At 42.8% G+C, this 20984-nt stretch overlaps 1 protein-coding gene across 1 annotated transcript; it reads right to left on the bottom strand.

The window, feature by feature from the left end:
- Positions 1 to 18097: 18097 nt before the first annotated feature.
- On the bottom strand, positions 18098 to 20831 carry LOC121441766 (oogenesin-1-like). Its single transcript, XM_041643046.1, has 4 exons — positions 20545 to 20831; positions 19755 to 19884; positions 19306 to 19451; positions 18098 to 18737 (listed from the first exon to the last, which is right to left on the bottom strand). The coding sequence occupies exons 1-4, from the start codon at positions 20829 to 20831 to the stop codon at positions 18098 to 18100; spliced, it is 1203 nt and encodes a 400-aa protein (XP_041498980.1).
- Positions 20832 to 20984: the final 153 nt, after the last annotated feature.

Consider the following 20984-nt stretch of genomic DNA (forward strand, 5'->3'; position numbering starts at 1 on the left):
AATTTGTGTTTCTGTATATGGGAAGAATAGTTGTTGTTTCTTCCTAACTCATTGTATATAATCTAACCATTAAATATCAAACATGCATTATCATTTTGAATAATTAATTCAAGTTAAATACAATCACTTTACCACTTAGAAATTGTAGCATTGTAGTGATTGTATGTATGAAAATAGGTATTTATCTATATTTTTATAAAATAATAAATTTAGAATATTCTTTATTACCTCACAGAAAATATAACATTGAAAATTTCGGTAACTTGCAACAGGAATCTGAGATTAGAACTTGTGAAACCCAAACACTAAGTCCTGTAAATAAGTATCAAAAAACATCTATGATTTGAGACAATAAAGTGACGTAGTGGATTAAAGTTCTGTGTTTGAAACCAGGACTGAACAATTGATAAAACTGAAATATGTATATTTCAAAAGTTGGTAAAATGGGCAGAAATAATTAATAAAGTGACTTGCAGAAAAACAAGAGAGGTCAATGCGATATGAGGGTTAGAGAATAAACAACTTAGACATGGAAGGGAAAGACACATGCCTCTTATATAAGGACAGAGGTGAACCTGGTAGGTACCTCCTCTATCCCTGTTATCAGGTAGTGACAACTATCAAATGCCACAGCTGTCACTAAAGCAAGTGACACCATGAGTGAGCAGTCACCACTATTAGTGTCAGCTTCGCTTTTCAAAGAATGCAAACCTATCATTTACATTCTATACATTCCTTCTTTACGCTAATGTTTGAGTGAAGAAATGGACTTTGAAATTGAAGCCCAGTGGTTGTGCAGGTATATATGTGAACTATGGAGAAATAGGCTCTAAGGAAGTTCAGAGTGGACTGGTTTCCTACTTCTTGTCTTGATGCATTTTAAAAGTTTTAGTGTGACCACATGCAGAATATCTGAGAGAGCAACTGAAACTCTATGTGAAAGCTCGCCACAGCTAGCAGTACCACAAATGTTAGTTGTCCTAGCAATGAACATAGGACCCACACATTGATGGAATGTCCATCAGGTGAGTATGTGGCCATTACCTCTACCCACTTAGGATGACATTCATTGAAACAGAATGGGCTTTCTTTTGATGAGGCATCACCTGCTACTGTACTGTGGAACCTGCAAAGAGTCAGGCTATATGTGATGGAAAAGGTACAGAGTCCTTCTTCACACAGCACCCAGTCTGGTAATTTGGAGAGTGTCTGGGAGAAAAATAGAACATTCTCTGGAAACTTAAACGTAGAAAAATAACATGTAGTCTCTAAAAGAATGTGGTGTTTTTTTACTTGGGTGCAGGTTAGGAGAAGAAGGCAGCAGATTCAAGGCGTTGTTCAGATGTTCGTCCTTTTGGCCCCTTGGAATTTCCATGATGACATTTACATAGAAAATACAAAGGCACTTACTTTTCATGCAAATGTCCTTCCAAATACTCCACAGCATCTGTTCTATTTATCGGATCAATAATGAAGGTATAATATGTCAATAAGTTGCCATCATACTCTTCATTCTGCTTCATTCTCCAGAAGCACCTGGAATGAATGAAACTGGGCTCCTGAGGTAAAATGTTCTGGAGCAAGAAGAACAAAACCAAAGTAAGCATGTTTGTCTGCTCTAAGCCTGGGCAGTTGAATTATGAACTTCCATGCAGATCAGCACATCCAGTCGGCACCTGGTTATCATCACCTGCTTTTATTTCTGTGGCCATATGAGAAGCTACTTATGCATTCACGAATCCTTTCTGTTTGTGTGAGTGCAGTTGTTTTCTTATCCATTGAGAAAACTTTGGCACTCTTTTCCCTGAGGCTCTGCATCTGATTTCCAAAACACATGTGATGAAATTTGATTTATAAAAAGATACAAGGACAGTTATGCTAGTTTCATGACATCACTCACTCATTTTTGTGGAAATTATGCCCCTGGGAAGATGCCAGTTTGAAAAAATTTGTTCCCGTGGCTACAATATCAACTTGTTTATGTTAACACCTTTAGAAATGATGTCAGTGGATTTTGTTGGATGATCCACAGTGAGACATGCATCATTGGTTCAGTAGGACTCACAAAGTCAGAATTCATGGCTCTGCCCTGGGAATTGTTTCACCGAGTCCATGTCAGGGAAAAGCAATTGTTTAGAGCAATTGAGCACCACACAGCACACACAGTGGGGCCTATTCTATACAAGTGACAGGTTCAAAATAGCTAACCAAAGACTATGCTTACATTGTCTTGAAATCCATTATTCAGGCCTAACCCAGAAATTTTCTGAATCCTACTGCTCCAACACCACCCAGCTCATCATAGAACCACAGTTCATTTCCATGTTGAATGCTGATTTTAAGTATTCAAAAGACTCAGAGAGAAAACCAGATCTCTGTGCCTCATTACTAATTCTACACAAGACCTGTCGCTCCTCCTCCCAGACAATCATTATTAATGAGAAGCCGAGTATTAGATTTCTAAACATGATCTCCCTCCCTGCTCCGTTCAAGCAGATCAATACTGTGTTTCGACCCATTTCTTCTGGTTTATCTCTGATTTCCTACATTATTTTACTCATTTTATAATCCCATAGAGCCTATAAAGAAGTCTTGTTTATTATCTTTGAAGCAAAGAGAAACTGGGAAGTGATGCTGTGTTTATGTGTAAATTCTTTTACCATTTTCCTAGTATTCTATTTAGTTTGCACAGGAACCCTGTAGTGTCAGTGTGGGAGTGCTCTGCTGAGTGCGTGCTGGAAAGCATCTTTTAGAGGAAATGAACTACAGAGAAATAAGACAAACCTGGGGCGAGTGTTTTGCTGTGGGTGATGACATGGCTAATTTCGTATTTGAGACAAGGCAAACAGAACCAGTGTTCTCCTCAGATCTCAATGTATATTTCAACATAAACACGGACTGGGCAGTAGAGGCGCACGCCTTTAATCCCAGCAATGGGGAGGCAGAGGCAGGCAGATCTCTGTGAGTTTGAGGCCAGTCTGGTCTACAGAGTTAGTTCCAGGACAGCTAGGGCTGTTACACAGAGAAACTCTGTCTCACCCTTCCCCCACAAAATCCCCCCAAACCAAAACAACAACAACAAAAGAAAAAATAGAAAGGCTAGAAGCAAGGAATAGTGGTACATACCTTTAAGGCTAACACTGGGGTGTCAGAGGCAGGTCAATCTCTTTGAGTTCCAGGCTAACCAGGGCTACATAGTGAGTCCCTGTGAAAATCAATTTAAAATAAAAATAATCGTAAAAATGAACACACTAGAGAGGCAGTCTAGTTTTAAGGTGATAGTCTATACTGATAGGTTCAATCCCCAGCACTAAGAAAACCAATAATAGAGAAACTTCTCATTAGCCACTTTAGGAGCCTGGTGAGCCTAACTCACTGCACCTGGAAAATGGTCTCTGCAATGGAGACCCTAACAAGAGGCTCTTTCAGCTTTATTGTCAGAAGGACTCCTGTACCAGAATTGGCCCCTTTAGGGGAAGAAAAGCATGAGAAGCAGGGACCACTTTCACCACTGTTCAGTGGGTGAGCATAGATCAGGGACACAGTTTTGTAGAACCCTAGAGACCCTGCCTTGAATAGTCGGAAAACAGAACTAAAGAGTACATCGAAAAGGCAGAGGCAGGCAGATAGCTGTGAGTTCAAGGCAAGCCTGGTCTACAGAGTGAGTTCCAGGATAGGCTCCAAAGCTACACAGAGAGACCCTGACTCAGAAAACCAACAAACAAAATGTAGAAGTTGGGTGGGGCATCGTGCTGCCATAGTCTTAACACTGAGGGTTGAGTGTGCTACACAAAAAGGCCCTGTGTCCAAAAAATAAATATACTTGAACAGTACTCCGGGGTTCTTTGCTTTAATCCTAGTACTCAGGTAACAGGGTCTTGGGGATCTTTATGAGATACCGGTCACCTACAAACCAAAAATCTAGTGACCAACCACCCATTAGAATTGCTTCATAAATAAGAAAAACAAAAGCTGGCATGTGAAATACTGTGCAGAAAGCATTTGCTTGTCTTTGACAGGCTTTCCTGTAGCTGGGAGGAGACTTAGCAGATCCAGGTGCATGAAACCTGGGCTCCCACATCCAGTTTTATGCTGTGTTGAGAATCCGACATGCCTCCTAGGCAGGCATTCTCCAAAGTGAAAAACCAGGCCCAGCCCAGGAAGCTTGTATTTTTCACACTGTAGACATCTATTGTCAAGTCACTTTATGACTTCAAGTCCTGTGTGTCTCTTGAGACAGATTTATGTATCAAGATGGGATTCCATCATGTATCTTTTGACCTCAAATCATGCCATGATTGTCAATGTTTATCACAGTGCGCAGTCGCTATTCAGCTTTTAAGCTTTGACTAGAAAGAAAGTCATAAGGCAATATAATAAGGCCTGTGTTCCCAGCACTTCAGAGGCAGTGCCAAGGGGATCAGGAGTTCAAGGCCAGCCATGACAGCCCATTGAGTTTGAGGCTAGTGGGTTTCACTAGGCCTTTCCTCAAAACACCAGACCAAAACAATGTCAGGCACCAAAAGGCTAAGCGAACATCTCTGGGTTGAACATGAAGCTGAATTTGAGTAAAATTGAGTGTGAGAGGCAGAAGGTCTCTCCCCCGTTCCAGATGCATCAGACAGTAGCCAACTCCCAGCAGATCATGGCAGTGCCTCTTGGCCCCAAAGACCCCAGCTCTCAGCTGGGGTCCCTGGCAACTTTTAGTGACCTTCACTGCTCCCCATGTCAAATCCAGAAGCAGGAACCAGTAACATTTTGGAATCCCACCCACTTTATCATGATTGAGCTTTAGCTTTCTCATGTTTGATGGAATTGGACATCTGATTTGGAAGGAAAGAAATGAGAGTGTGAAGATCAAGCTGCAGAACTGTGAGTTTCCCTCAGGAGGGACTGTCAGAGATCTATGTATAAGATGAGCAAGGTTTAACATGATGCCAACGTTAGTAAAGCCATCCCTGAAGATGTAAGGGGCATATTTCAACACATCGAGATATGAAGAATGCTGGGTGAATGCAACTGTGATCTCAACACTGAAGGCAGAGGCAGGGGCATCAATACAAGTTTGCTGCCAGCCTGGTCTGCATAGTGAGTTCTAGGCCAACTGGACTATAATTAGTCCCTGTTTACGAAAATGCTTAGTTTTTTTTTTTATCTTTTGAGTCTTGCTTGTCCAATTTGGACAGCATACTGTCAGCAGTTGACAATTAAAGCAAACTCCATATGGAATATCTTCAATGCCCATTATCCTTTTTTGAAATAATTTGGTGCTGCCATGAGTAGACCTGTCTCCCTTTTATGAAATGTCTCATGTGACTTAAACATCTTTTTTTTTTTTACAATTTATTTATTTATTTTTATTTATTTATTATGTATACAATATTCTGTCTGTATGCCTGAAGGCCAGAAGAGGGCGCCAGACCTCTTTACAGATGGTTGTGAGCCACCATGTGGTTGCCGGGAATTGAACTCAGGACCTTTGGAAGAGCAGGCAATGCTCTTAACCACTGAGCCATCTCTCCAGCCCCCTGACTTAAACATCTTAAATGCCATATTTTGTAAGTCTCTGAAGTGTTTGTATACCAACCATTTAAAATATATCTCAGTCTGATCTTAAGAAACAAAGCTAACAAGGCCACACATTTGTCTGTTACATGACTAACTACTAACCTGTGTATTTTAATTATACAAAATAGTTTTACTAATAACTTTCAAGGACTAGAAATTTACATCACATTAAATGAGCTGCATAAGTATAATACCTTAAACATGAGTAGAAACATATATACAATATAATAAAAATAAACTATAATTTGTGTCAATATACAAAAATACCTTAGACAAGAGTAGAAGCATAATAGAGTATGACGAAATAAACCTAAATTTGTATCCATAAACAAAAATCCATACCAATGTAAAACATTTAATACTAATAGTTGCTTTTTTAGTTTAACGGCAGATTTAATAATCTACCCTTTTCTACGATTCTCCCTATATACCTCTGTTTTCTTTTCAGAATGAGTTCCGTGAATTTAATCCCCTTTTCTTAGTTTCTTTCTTGCCCATGACAAATAAGAACTTATAACCAGCCCCGCTAAGCAATCACTAACATACATAATCCACCAAAAGACTACTCGCTGCACCTCTTGGGAGCGTGGGCATCCTCTTCCTAAAATTACTTGCTATTGTCTGGGGGTGATGGAATCTTTAGGGTACTGAGAAAATCAAGATAATGGTCAAGCCCTGGGAGAACTAGCTGTAGTCTAGTCTCAGTGTGATGGGGAGGAGGGCGTATCTTAAGTCCTGACTGGAGCAGTCTAGGAGGTTGAACCTTCTTTGATAACCATTTTGAAGTCATGAGCAGTTTGTCATCTAAAGTGATCTTTGGGTGATGTTTGGCAGCTTATTGTCATTGCCACAATCCAGGTGGAATCATCATTGTGGGGCCCCTTCATCTTCTTAGAGACTTCAAAGGTCATTGCCAGGAATGGTCATGGGTCACTCACTGCAGAAAACTCAAACATTTTAAATATCATATGCAATAGATCGCAGAGACATTAAAGGACCATAATTTACTAAATACATCTGGGGTACACAAGCTTAATTCCCAGTTATCTGCTTCAGAATCAGCCCAAAATCATGCACAGGAAGCTAGATGAAGCCTATTTCTAAAATTAGTACCCAGCCACTAAGACCAGCTGGCCTGGGTCTGAAGAAGCATGGGATAAATCCGGACTTGCTGAACATAGCGGACAATGAGGACTACTGAGAACTCAAGAACAATGGCAATGGGTTTTTGATCCTACTGCACGTACTGGCTTTGGGGAAGCCTAGGCAGTTTGGATGCTCACCTTACTAGACCTGGATGGAGGTGGGTGGTCCTTGGACTTCCCACAGGTCAGGGAACCCTGATTGCTCTTCAAGCTGATGAGGGAGGGGGACTTGATCGGGGGAAGGGGAGGGAAATGGGAGTCGGTGGCGGGGAGGAGGCAGAAATCTTTAATAAATAAATTAATTAATTTAAAAAAACAAACAAACAAAGTTGGAAAAAAACAAACAAAGTCTGAAAAAATAAAAAAAAATAAATAAAATTAGTACCCAGGTCAGGCAGTGGTGGCACACACCTTTAATCCCAGCACTTGGGAGGCAGAGGCAGGCAGATCTCTGAGTTCGAGGCCAGCCTGGTTTATAAGAGCTAGTTCCAGAGCAGGTTTGAAAGCTACAGAGACACCATGTCTTGAAAAAACAAAATAAATAAATAAATAAATAGATAAAACCAGGCTGACTTATTGTTGCCTTCCAACTGTACAGGCTGAATGACATCAGCCAGGCCCACCAAGCTCCTGTGTGGATGGATTCCACCTACCTGAGTCAAATAGGATCAGTCTGGACTAGAGATATCATCCCTGCAGCACCAGACTTGAGGACCAATGCTGGCATGGGGGTGGCATCCACCCATATGATAGTAATGACATCAGGCAGGCAGTAGTTGTCTTCTTGCAAACACAGGTTTTGATGCCCCTGGCTGGCCTTCATGTGGCTAAAAACTGCCTGAGCCAAATGGCATCACGAAGGCCTATAGATGTCTATATGCTTGCCAAGGTCTTGTGGACCTGGCATGGCCTCTTATTGGCTAGCCACCATCTGAGGGGAATGACATAAGGTGGGCACATGAATGTCTTTCTGCCAGTCAAGGCCTCGAGGACCAAGGCTGGCAAGTGGGTGATTGACAGCTGCCTAAGTCAAATGGCATCAGATGTGTTGTGAATGTCTTCCTGCCAATCCAGGTCTCAAGGACCCATGTGGGCACGTTGCACACTTCCACTCACTTGAACTGAAGGGGATCAGGTAGTCCAATGGATGTCCTCATACCAGCATGGGTATTGAGGTCCCAGGATGGCCTGTGGGTAGCTAGCACCAACCTTAGCTAAATGGCATCAGGTGAGTAAAAGATGTCTTTCCATCAGTCCATGCCGTGAGGACCCAGCCTCTCCTAGTGGTATCTTCCAAATCGTGTGATCTGAATGGCATCAGGCAGGCCAGTGTTTGTGTTCATGACAGTTTAGGATTGAGTGGAATGGTCCAAAGGGGGTTCATGGATATCTTCCTGCTAGCCTAGGCCTTGAGGAACCCAGCTGCACTCTGAGTGACTTCCACCCCCTTAGCAGAATGGCTTCAGGTGGCTGGAGAATGTTTTTCTCATCATCCCAGACTGTAAAGACCTAAACTGACCTTTCAGTGACTTTAACCTACATGAATGGAATCTTCTGAGCGGGCCTGTGGATGTCTTCTCATATACCAGGGACCTGAGGTCTCTAGCTGGCCAACAGATGGTTAGCACCCACCTTAGATGAATAAAATCAAGTGGGCTGTGAGTGTCTTCCTGCTTTCCCTGATCTTGAGGTCCCAGCCTGACCTGTGATTTGCTATCACCATCATGAGGAGAATGGGAGCAGCAGACCCACGTATGTGTTCCAGTCAGTCTTGGGTTTGGAGAAACTAGCTGACTAGTGGGTACCTATCACTAGGTTGAGTCAAATAGCTTCAGGTGGGCCATGGATGCCTTCCTACTAGTCCAGGACTTGAGAACTCATGCTACTCTGTGGGTGACTTCCAACCCCATGAAATGAATGGCATCAGGCATGCCTTTGGATATCTTCCAGGCTGCTCAGGCCTTGAGGACCCAGGCTGGCCAATGTGTAGCTAGCACCTATCTGACCAAGATGGTGTCAGGTAGTCTGTGAATGTCTTTGTGTCAGTGCAGCCCTTGAGGATTCATGCAGGCATGTTGCAGGCTTCCAGCCACCTGAGCTGAATGAGATCAGGCAGACCCGTGGATGTCTTAGTGCCAGCCCAGACCCTGAAATCCCAGTCTGCTGTAGAAAGTCCCCTAAGTTACCTGCCCACTTGGGCATGGCCTCTTAGAGTATAAATGCCAATGTAAAGCACCTATTATCTCTCTTCTAGCTACTGGATTTGGTTCCTGTTCCCTGTTTGTACAGAGGACTGTAATCTGTGAGTCTGCCCCTTACTAAATAACCCTTTATTATACTCAATTCTGAGCTGATGTGGGATTTTGTTTTAGTGTCCATCTTCATCTGGTGTCCATTCTGCAGGACACAGAAGACAGTGACCGACAAACTGCCAATATACCTGGAATTGTCTTTGAAATTTTCTGCTTCATGGAAAAGTATTCTGGACATTATAGGCCTGTAGGCTGAAGATGGATGCTCCAATGTTACAGAACTTTGGGTGACTGTCCAGGCAGTGAAATGGCTCTGTCAATTCTAGAGTTGTAGAAGTTGCTTACAATGAACTTCCTGTTTACATAGGTAATATTATATCCTTCTGGAGTCTTTGATGGAGTTCAAGAACATATAGTTTTAATTATAGTTTTCCTTAGTTATGATTAAACATAAAGTAGATATGAACAATGTAATTGTAATTTTGCTTGATATCTGTTTTGTTATATGTAATTTTACTATGTTAATGTTAAAAACTTCCTTTTTATTTAAACAGAAAAGAGGAGGTAATGTGCGATTCTTCTCCATATGCTGTGAATACGACTGAGTAATAAAGAAAACTGGCTTGGCCTGAAAGAGTACAGTAGAGCTAGGTGGGGAAAACTTAACTGAATGCTGGGAGAAAGTAGGTGGAGTCAGAGAGCAGCCTTGTAGCACCACTGGAGATGCCAGAACTTTACCTGGTAAACCACAGCCTTGTGGAGATACACAGATTAATAGGAATAAGTTAAATTAATATGTAAGAGTTAGCCACGAAGAAGCTAAAGCTAATGGGCCATGTGGTGATTTAATTAATACAGTTCCAGCCTGTGGGTGGCTTGCTGTGATGTGAGCTAGAATGCAGGTGACTTATGGATACCTTCCCACATATCTAAAGCTTAAGAACTCCTGCTGGCCTGTTGGTGGCTTCTGTCCACCGAAGGGAAATGGCCTCAGGTGTGCCCATGGATGTTTTCAGCACCAGATGGGCTGTTGATGTCTTCTCACCAGCCTAGGCTTTAGTACACAAGCTGGCCTAGGGAGGCTTCTAACAGCCAGAAAGAAATGACATCAGGTGGTGGCATGGATGTCTTCCTGCCAGTCCAGGCCCTGAGAACATATGCTGTCCTGTTAGAGACATATGCCAAATAAGGTTAGGCAGGGAGGGGGAGTCCTACTGAGAAAAGGAGTTCTTCATTTTGGGCCAAGTCTAGAGATGTTTGTGGACATAATGAACTAAAATCTTAAATGCAGGCTTCTTCAACATCTTCCTGTCTTATTTTCTGATGGAGAGGTGTGATCCTAGGCTTTGAGAGTCTTATAACCTGTATCAGAGGGGTCCAAGGTCTAATCCTGGACCATGACTTGGTAGGTAGTATTTCTAGTAATGGTGGTAATCTTTCATTGGAGAAAGTGTATCAGGCAGGTAGCAAGTATCAGAATAAAACATACCACAACTAGGGGGTTAATAAGTGGCAGGAGCCAGGAAAACAAAATACCATTGAGCTAACTTAAATGTACAATGGGTTAAAATTTTGAAAGAAAGTTTTTATGAAGTTTTTTTTTGAGGGTTTAAACATTGTTTTCAACAACGTTTGATTCATTTATATAAAAGCAGGTTTCTTCTCTCAATACTATGCAAGCTCCCCCATGTCCAGCAGTTATTGAGTCTGATACTCTTCTGTTTTGGAACATGACTCCAACAAAAGAACTCATCGGTTGCTAGAAGGATTCAAGGCTGTCAGTTGTGGATGCATTGCCTGATTGAGGTCGTTTCTAAAGTCTCCAGACAGGCGTTGTGTCTGGGTGACAGCAGCTGTCGCGGTCCCTGGAGGCCCAAGGGAGATGGGAAGCCCTACTAGTAAAGGGTGGATCATCTCTTGTCATTTTCTGGTTTGCAGCCGTAGTGTTGGATCCTGTTTCTCACAGAGATAGACCTGTGGAATAATCCCAACAGGGTATAAAACCCTGTCAGGGTCATGTCTATGCAAGGGGATCTTTCCCTTGTCTCTTCCTGACATGAGAAGAAGACGGGGTAATGCACAAGTTAGGCTAGAAACAGTGTCATTGGCAACACATCGCTGGTCCGTTCTTATAGGCCTAGGAAAAAGACAAAGGGGTACGGTAGACATTTGACTACAAAGGAAAATGTCATGAAGGTTGAGGCAGGTGTCATTTCTTTTTGTTTGTTTGTTTTTTCGAGACAGGTTTTCTCTGTAGCTTTGGAGTCTGTCCTGGAACTAGCTCTTGTAGACCAGGCTGGCCTCGAACTCACAGAGATCCACCTGCCTCTGCCTCCGAGTCCTGAGATTAAAGGTGTGCGCCACCACTGCCCAGCTGCAGGTGTCATTTCTTTTGGTCATCTTTATTACAGACGTGTTTGTGGCACTGAAGCAAGCACTGGATGTGTGCTAGAGAAACGGAAGAAATAGGAAAACTGTGGTGCCTAGAAAGAAAATGGCCCCCAAAGGGAGTGGAAATATTAGGAGGAGAGGCCTTGTTAGAGGTGGTGTGGCCTTCCTGGAGGAATTGTATCACTGCTGAGTGGAGCTTTGAGGTTGCCTATGCTCAAGCTCCTCCCATTGTCATAGACCACTTCCTATTGCATGTAAGATGTAGGACCTTCAACTACCTCTCTAGCATTATGTCTGCCTGTACAGCACCATGTTCCACCATGGAGACAATGCACTGAACCTCTGAATTGTAAATGAGCCGCTCCAATTAAATATTTTCCTTTATGAAAGTTGTCACAGCAAAGGCACAGCCTTATAAACCAGTTGGAAGAACAGATGTGTGACTGGCCTTCCAGCTGAACTGCCCCAACCTCTAGACCTCAAGACCCAGAAAAATATCCCTGCCCCTCCCACTCCTGTCTCAGAAGGAACAAAGCAGCTTGGTCTTGTTCCCAACTCAGGTGGAACTCCACTGCCCTCGTGCAATCCCCAAAAGCCAATCCGCAGGTGAGAGACCTGCCTTCAGGCTGCTGGACCCACTGGATTCAGTTTCCTCAAGACCCTCTCCACTACCCAATCCTACCTACCGCATCATCCTCCCTATAACCAGCCCTCCCTGCGACTCCATCAGACTACATAGGCACAGGCGCAACCCACAACATTTGGAAGAACAAACTCCACAGGCAAAGGTACAACTCACAGCAGGCAGAAAAACAGGATGATACGCAAGATCCCGGCATCCAAACCCTCACAAAGCTCAGCTGAGAAAACCGTACTGGACATGAAGACTTGCCAATCACCAGAACCCCTGGCAATTCAGGTCAGAAGTCAATAAAGAAAACATATAATAAAGGAACAAAGCATCCATCCAAAAAGGCAACATGAGAAGCAACAGCCATAACTATAATCATCCCAAAACCACATGCATAAACACCAGAGCAAGAACACACTCAACAACAGAAATGATCGTATGGCACCAGCAGAAGCCAGGGATTCTACAGCAAGACCTGCACATTCTGATGTAGTTGAACACAGGACAACAATCTTAAAAAACTTTATGAAGACTATAGAAGCCCTTTAAAATGAAGAATTCCATTAAAGAAATCTGGGAAAAATAAAAATCACAAGAAATCTCTAAATCCTTTAAAGAAAGCCAAGACAAAAGCAATCAAACTGGTAAAAGAGACAGCTTAAGACGTGAAAACTGAAGTAGAAGTAATAAAGGAAATACAAACCAAGGGAATTCTGGAAAAGGAAAATCTGGGTAAGCGAACAGGAACTACAGATGCCAGCAACAACAACAGAATGCAAGAGACGGAAGAAATAATCTCAAGCATTGAAGAAATGATAGCAGAAATAAATTCATTGGTCAAAGAAAATGTTAAGTCCAAAAAAATTCCTAACACAAAACATCCAGGAGATGTTGGACACCATGAAAATGCCAAACAAAGAATAATAGGGATAGAAGAATGAGAAGAATCCCAGCTCAAGGGCACAGAAGATATATCCAACAAAATTATAGAGGAAAACTTTCCCAACCTAAAGAAGGACACACCTATAAATGTTCAAGAAGTTTACAGAACACCGAATAGACTGCACCAAAAAGGAAATCCCATTGCCACAAAATAATAAAAACACTAAACATGTGGAATAAAAGAATACTGAGGGCTGGAGAGATGGCTCAGCGGTTAAGAGCATTGCCTGCTCATCCAAAGGTCCTGAGTTCAATTCCCAGCAACCACATGGTGGCTCACAACCATCTGTAATGAGGTCTGGTGCCCTCTTCTGGCCTGCAGGCAAACATGCAGACAGAATATTGTGTACATAATAAATAAATATTTTTTAAAAAGTTGTATTCTTTCCATAAAAAAAGAATACTGAGAGCTGTAAAGGAAAATGCCAAGTAAGCAAAGACAGACTTAATGGAATCATACCTGACTTCACAAAGGGGACCCTCAAAACCCAGAAGGTCTCGAACAGAAGTTTTGCGGACACTAAGAGACCACAGATGTCAGCCCACACTCCTTTAACCAGTAAAACTTTCACTCACCACAGATGGAGAAAACAAGATATTTCCTTACAAAACCAGATTTAAACAGAAAGTACTAGTAGAAAAACTCCAACCCAAGGAAGTTAACTGTTCCCAAAAAAACACAGGCATTAGATGATCTCACATCAGCAGAAACCAGAGTAGGGACACACACATGCTATCACCACCACCACGACCAAAACCCAAACAAAACAGGAATTAACAATCACTGGACTTTAATATCTCTTAATATCAATGGACTTGATTTGCCTATAGAAAGACACAGGCTAGCAAAATGTATAATATAACAGTATTTGGAGCTAGAGAGATGGCTCAGTGGTTAAGAGCACTGGATGATATTCCAGAGTTCCTGAGATTAATTCCCAAAAACCATATGGTATCTCACAATCATCCGTAATAAAATCTGGACCCCTCTTCTGGCATGTAGGCAGATATAGAGGCAGAACACTGTATAAAATATAAATGAATAAATCTTTTAAAAAAGAAGAGAGCCAGGCAGTGGTGGCGCACACCTTTAATCCCAGTACTCGGAGGCAGAAGCAAGTGGATCTCTGTGAGTTCGAGGCCAGCCTGGTCTACAAGAGCTAGCTCCAGGACAGGAACCAAAAAGCTAAGGAGAAACTCTGTCTTGAAACAAAATAAAAAAGAAAAGTGTATACATCCTTCTACTGCTAACAAGAAACACACCTCAACTTTAAAACAGAATTACCACAAAATAAATGGTTGGGAAAAGATTTTCTAATCAAATGGACCTAAGAAGTAAGCAGGTGTAGCTATCCTAATATTTTACAAATTAAACTTCAAACTAAAATTAATAAAAAAGATAAAAGGGACATTTCATATTCATCAAAGAGAAAATCCTTCAAGATGAAGGCTCAATTCTTCATCTATGCCCCCAATACAAGGGCACTCACATTTGTAAAAGAAATCTTGAATCTAATACAAATCTCATACATTAATAGTGGGAGACTTCATTTTTACCAGGGGACAGGTCTGCCAAACAGAAAATTAATGGAGAAATAAGGGAACTAACAATGTAAGGAATCAAATGGACATAACAGATTTCTACAGAACATTTCAACTGAACACAAAAGTATATACCTTCTTCTCAGCACCCGATGGAACCTTCTCTAAAACAGACCACGTACTTGGTTAAAAAGCAAATCTCAACAGATTCAAAAGTATGGAATAAAAATCTGGAAACTCAAGAAACTAGGCATCAAGGCACAAAATAATCTCATAAAAATTGGGGTACAGATTTAAATAGACAATTCTCAACAGAAGAGTCTCAAATGGCCAAGATACATTTAAAGAACTGTTCAACATCCTTAGCTACCAGAGAAATGAAGATCAAAACGACTCTGAGATATCATCTTATACTTGTCAGACTGGCTAAGATAAAGCATGTTAATGACAGCCTATGTTGGAGAGGATGAGGGGTAAGAGAGACAATCCTCCACTGCTGGTAGTAGTGCAAACTTGTACAGGCACTTTGCAAATCAGGATGGCAGTTTCTCTGAAAACTGGAAATCAATCTACCTCAAGACCAAGCAATTCCACTCTTGGGCATATACCCCAAAGGATGTTCAACCATACCACAGGTCACTTGCTCAACTGTATTCATAGCAGCATTATTTGTAATAGCCAGGACCTGAAACAACGTAGATGACACTCTATTGAAGAATGGATAAAAAAAATGTGATATATCTACACAATGGTGTATTATTCAGCAGAAAAACATTTATATCATGAAATTTGCAGGCAAATGAATGGAACTAAAAAAAAATTTATCCTGAGTGAGGTAACCCAGACTCAGAAAGACAGAAATGGCATGTACTGAATCCTAAGTGGACAGTAGATGTAAAACAAAGGATGACCACACTACAATCCTCAGCTCCAGAGAAGTTACATAGCAAGGAGGATCATAACTGGGACACATGTATCTCCCTGGGAAGAGGAAATAGATGAGATATCCTGGGAAACGGGGGGAGAGAAAAGAGAGAGAACGAGGGGCTTGAAACATGAGGGATTAAATGGCTGAGATGGGGGCAGGATGGAGGGGCAGAGTAAGGAGAGAGATATTTTGATAGAAGAGACTGTTATGGAATAGGGAGGATCCTGGTGCTAGGGAAATTCCCAAGGATCCACAAGTCTCCTAGAAATTCTGGAGAGGGTGCCTGAACTGGCCTTCCCCTGTAATCAGATTGGTGACTACCCTATTTGTTATCATAGAACCTTCATCCAGTACCCAATGGAAGTAGATGCAGAGATCCACAGCCAACCACTGGGCCGAGCTCTGGGAGACCAGTTGAAGAGAGGTTAGGGGATTATATGAGCAAGGGATGGGGTGGGCAAGATCATGATGGGAAAACCCACAGAGACAGGTGACCTGAGCTGGTTGGAGGTCATGGACTTTCGATGGACCGCTAATGAGCAGGCAGAGGACCGGCCTAGGTCCTGTGCATGTGGGTGACAATTGTGTGGCTTGGTCTGTTTGTGGGGATATACGAAAGGAAAAGGGGGGAGGTGCAGGTAAGTTCTTGTTATATAGCCTTGACTTCTCCATTACTGGAAGGTGTTTTAGATACTTAGATATATTCAGCTCAGCACATGCTTGAAGATATAAAATGTGAATTTAGTTTGAATTCCAGTGAGTGTAGGTAGGCAGGTTGGCTGTTGGGTAGAGGGAGTCTTCTTGATTGGGACTATTTATATGTGTAAGTGCAAAATCAATAGGGGCGTGAATAATGAAGCTTTCAGCATTGTAGGAGGACAAGAAAGAAACAGAGAGAGGAGAATGGGGGAAGTCAATGAATAAGAACAAAGTAAATTATGTGTATGTGTGAGAATGCCATAGTGAAATTCAACAGTTCAATTGTTAAATGAGGTTGTTATAGTTCATGTAGGTTGTGTGTGTGTGTGTGTGTGTGTGTGGTTGTTCTAGTTCATGTAGGTTATTTGTGTTTGTGTATGTATGTGTTAGGATTTACTTTTTTATTTTACAAGTGTTTGCCTTGGTGGCAGGTGAGAGCCCAAGGCAAGTGAGGGACAGACAAAGGGGTTATGCAGAAAGAGTTTAACTGATAAGTTTACTGACAGAAGGGGAGAGGGCAGGGAAGGGACCACTCTCTGGGGACAACATCTGCAGAAACAGGAGAGGGAGAGAGAAAGTGAAATGGGTGGAGATGCATCTTTTACAGGGACGTATTACTGTCTGCCATGCATACAGGCAGGAAACAGGGTGTGACGCTGTCAAGAACCTAAAAGGCTGCAACAACTGAGAGTGGCTTCAGATCTCAGCAGATGGATTGATGTAAGACTCCTATGGGATGGCATTTGACATCTCTCTACCAGGGGATATGCTAAAGAAAGTGCTCTTCCTAGCCAGTATACAAACCCTTCTGGGTGTATGAAGAAATACATATCTTGGGGTTCCACTGTGCCCATCCCACTGTGAGATTAGGTCTCTGAATGTTGGTGTATTGTAAATAATGTCAACTTGAAATTCTAGCAAGGGTCAAATACAAGGACATTGTCCCTCTTGGTTATCACTTGGTACCCAATATTACTTGGGTGTGTAGTATCCTTTTTTTTTTAAATATTTTCATGCTTTATTTAACTTTATTTTATGTGCATTGGTGTGAAGGTGTCAGATCCCCTGCAACTGGATCGTCAGACAGTTGTGAGCTGCCATGTGGGTGCTGGGAAGTGCTGGGAATTGAACCCGAGTCCTCTGGAAGAGCAGTCACTGCTCTTAACCACTGAGCCATATCTCCAGCCCCTGTAGTATCCTTGAACATTCCTTCAGTCATGGTTTAGGGAAATAAGCACAAAATACCTGTGATGAATGAGTGGAGGATTCTATTCATCATTTTCTAACAACAAAAAGCCTGATTAAGAAAAATGTGGCACCAAATTACACAAAGGGAATAGGGTAGCTTCAGGGACAGCAACACCAAAATACAGAAAATACAGTTGCAGGGCTAAAGTACACTTCTTAGAGACCAAGAAAATGAAACATGCCCAAGTAATGAATATTTTTCAATGATTATGATTACTATTATGTATATTATTATGATGCAGGGTTCTGCCTGTCACACAAGAAGAGGAGACCCGATCAGAGGATTGAGCTATCATGTGGTTGCTGGGAATTGAACTCAGGTCCTCTGGAAGAGCAGTCAGTGCTCTTAACCACTGAGCCATCTACTCAGCCCCTCTAAAAGATGTTTTTATGTGAAGGTCACCAGCCACAACCACAGGGTAGGAGCTTTGAAGAATAAGGCCCCACTGCTATGAGGCTTACAAGCCGGGCCTCCTGGTAATGGTTAGCAATCTTAGAACTCAGACGACTAGACTGAAGGGTCTGAGGTCATGTGCCCTGGGTCCCAAAGAATTTCATGGCCCATACAGCTTTGAGACTTACAGGTGAGTAGGATGAAGAAAGAAAAAAACAGAAACAGAATTCTGGGAATGAGTGGACTGTGTGCTGTGAAGCTTACACCAGCAAACCAGAATCACAGCACATTTATTTGGTGCAGTGGACAGAAGGGCACTGCTACTCATGGTAGGGGTGGGTCTCTGTGGGGAGCAGTCTAACGGTTCAATAATCCAAAGGATTTCAACCATAGCTCATAAGAGTATTCCCTCGGCATCACGGGGCAATGTGCCGCAGCAGGATTTCCCCAGCAATGACTGCCCTTCAGGTCATAGGCATAGCGCACACAACATTTACGGCAAACGGCTGCGTTAAAACAGACTGCCTTGAGCTGTCTTTCGGACCTCAGTATATCCAGAAGCTCAGGACCAAGTTCATCAAATCTGCGTACAAGCACACGGCATCCATCATAGCACTCCAGAGGGACAGGGTATGTCTCTTCGGTTAGCTTGTTCAGCTTGGCTGTGTGGTGAAGCACTTGCTTCAGCACGGGTAGAGACAGTTCATTCATATACAAATTGATCATGAAAAGCTGGGAGCATTGACTCAGGGCAGGCATCAAAGCACTAAATTGAGAATCCTTCAGCCGACATCCGGCCAGGTCAAGGGTTTGCAAGGTGTCTTTTACTCTCTCAAGGAGATAGCCAAGTGGCTTAATACTCCTGTCCAACATTGTGTAAGACAGGTCGAGATGTTTAAGTGCAAAAAGGTTCAGGCATTGGGGCAGGTAATCCAAGTCTTTCTGTATGATGTAACAGAGAGTGATGGACAGGGTCTCCAAGGGTTTCTTCAGGCACCTAGAGAGAGAATGAGATTTCTGTCAGATGGAGTTGAAGAGGATTGTTAGAACTGACAGTGTAGCAGATGGTACTTCTCCCGCATCCATTCTGAAGGAGGTCAACGCCCATGACTCTCCCTTTTGTGGTCAGCTCACAAAAATCACAGAAATCTAGCATGGGCCAGGCTCAGGCCACAGGAGAAAAACCAGCGATTTTCCTATCAGGAGGATTGAATATGGAGACTGTAAGGACTACCTACCCCCAAGCGAGCTTCAGTGATGCCATAGCGGTTTCCCTGTAGGGTCCCCTGACGTCCTTTCCTCACCACTGCCATGTCCTGGTCCCACAACTTCAATGCAAGTGTCACCCATTTCCCACTAACTCAGTCCCTTTCTATGCACCCATCAACCTTTCTCTAATGAGCAATTATCGGCACCCTTGGGGCTGGTCACAGGTGTCTTAGCACAGAGCTCATCTCCTTGGGTGTAGAAGGTTGATAGTGCATAGCCTGACGTTCAAGGACCTCCTAACCTATAAGCCAAAGGTGGGTTATTTGTCTGGAGAAGCTCTCTTTATCCTTCCTTACCTGAGACAATCAGCCAGGCTGCCAACTAGAGCAGGAGAATAGTTGATATAGAGATGCTGGAGACAGTGGAATTTGGGTAATTGTGATACCAATTTGTTCATGCACTCCTCTTCCAGCTCTTCAGATCCACTGATGTTTGAATCCTTCTGAATGTACAGCAAATGGAGTGTGTGAAGGTTTCTCATCCGTCTCAGGTACGGTCCAAAAGGACCCATGGCTTTTATCGATATATATCTCAACTGCAGCTCCCTTACACAGTGGAGATCTGCGGACTTTAAAAAGTCTATGGCAGTGGGAAAGTATCCTGATGTCAAAATATCAATCTTTGGACAGCACAAATGAACAGAACTTTGTCTCTGCTGGGCCCATCGCCACAAGTATGTGGTACATTCATTGCACCCACTCTTCGTGATTTTTAGGTCAGTTATGACATTTAAATATTTCTTTACTCGCAAGTAAGGACACGTCTCCACTGTCTTCTCTCTCGTGAACTGATAAAAGATTTCCCTTTCACAGGATTGACTTCGATTGACACAGGAATCCCTATTTGTCAAATCCAGCACTCTGATTTTCCCGCGGCTGTGGGAGAAACAGGTAGCAATCTCAGCAAATAACATACATATTACAGTCTTCTTTTTTTCTTTTTTTTTAAATATTTATTTATTTACTTACTTATTATATATACAATATTCTGTCTGTGTGTATGTCTACAGGCCAGAAGAGGGCACCAGACCTCATTACAGATGGTTGTGAGCCACCATGTGGTTGCTGGGAATTGAACTCAGGACCTTTGGAAGAGCTGGCAATGCTCTTAACCACTGAGCCATCTCTCCAGCCCTACAGTCTTCTTCTCATCCACATCTCACATCAGCTCTCCCTTCCAAAAGTTTGCTTTCTCCTATGCATCGAATCAAGGCCAGGACCTCATGCTCAGTATAAAGAGAACTTTACCAGGGAGGCATCCTCAGCCCTGTCCCACGTCCTCCCAGTCCCCTTAATCCCAGCCTCATTCCACCTGGAACTTTGAGTGACAGACACCCTTGAGGGATCCTCAGTGGCTGTTCTCGTCTTCTCCACATTATTATTGCCAAGATGGCTGAGACCAGGCCAAAGCCTCGAGAATCCTCTAAGCAGATGCTATTAGAATTCTCAACCCTCTTTGACCAAATAGTCCTAGGCCCCACATGGTCTTGCTTTGTACACACAGAGCCTCCTCCAACCGAGCTGAATCTTGCTTACCGGGGGCAAGGCTCCTCTGTAATCAGCACATCTGATCCACCAAGCAGAGTTTTCAAAGTCTCCAGGTGTGGGGTCTTCATCAGGACTCCTACAGGAAGGCATGTGAATGGCCAGGCAGGCACCATGGCCCGCAGGATGTTGGTCTGATTGTTCCTGAAGGCCCTCTCAAATGCTGCTGGGAACAGGATCCAGGGCCAGTCTGCCAGACCAGAAATGGCCAAGGCCTCATTCTTCAGTAGGGTCTCGAATGCTAGCTGCTGAAGTGTTGGTGGGGCTAGATCTCTCATTGTGAATGGTTTCAGGAAAAATGATCCTGGGGAAGCAGGCAAAGAAAGAGACCATTAATGACTGTAAACTTAGGAAGTCCTTCTGCACACACAGGGAGCTGTCAGGGCAGTCAGTGCTGAGGGATTGTTGAGATCTGTTTACCAATTCTCATC

The sequence above is a fragment of the Microtus oregoni genome, unplaced genomic scaffold (genome assembly GCF_018167655.1).
Source record: "Microtus oregoni isolate MIOR12 unplaced genomic scaffold, Mior012 000081F_ref0000091, whole genome shotgun sequence".
Taxonomy (NCBI): Eukaryota; Metazoa; Chordata; class Mammalia; order Rodentia; family Cricetidae; genus Microtus; species Microtus oregoni.

Coding starts and splice junctions, on each gene's coding strand:
- LOC121441766 (XM_041643046.1), bottom strand. CDS start 20,831: ATGAGAGATCTAGCCCCACCAACACTTCAGCAGCTAGCATTCGAGACC. Junction 19,885..20,544: donor ACAGAGGAGCCTTGCCCCCG/GTAAGCAAGATT, acceptor TTTCTCCCACAG/CCGCGGGAAAATCAGAGTGC. Junction 19,452..19,754: donor AGACGTGTCCTTACTTGCGA/GTAAAGAAATAT, acceptor CTGTACATTCAG/AAGGATTCAAACATCAGTGG.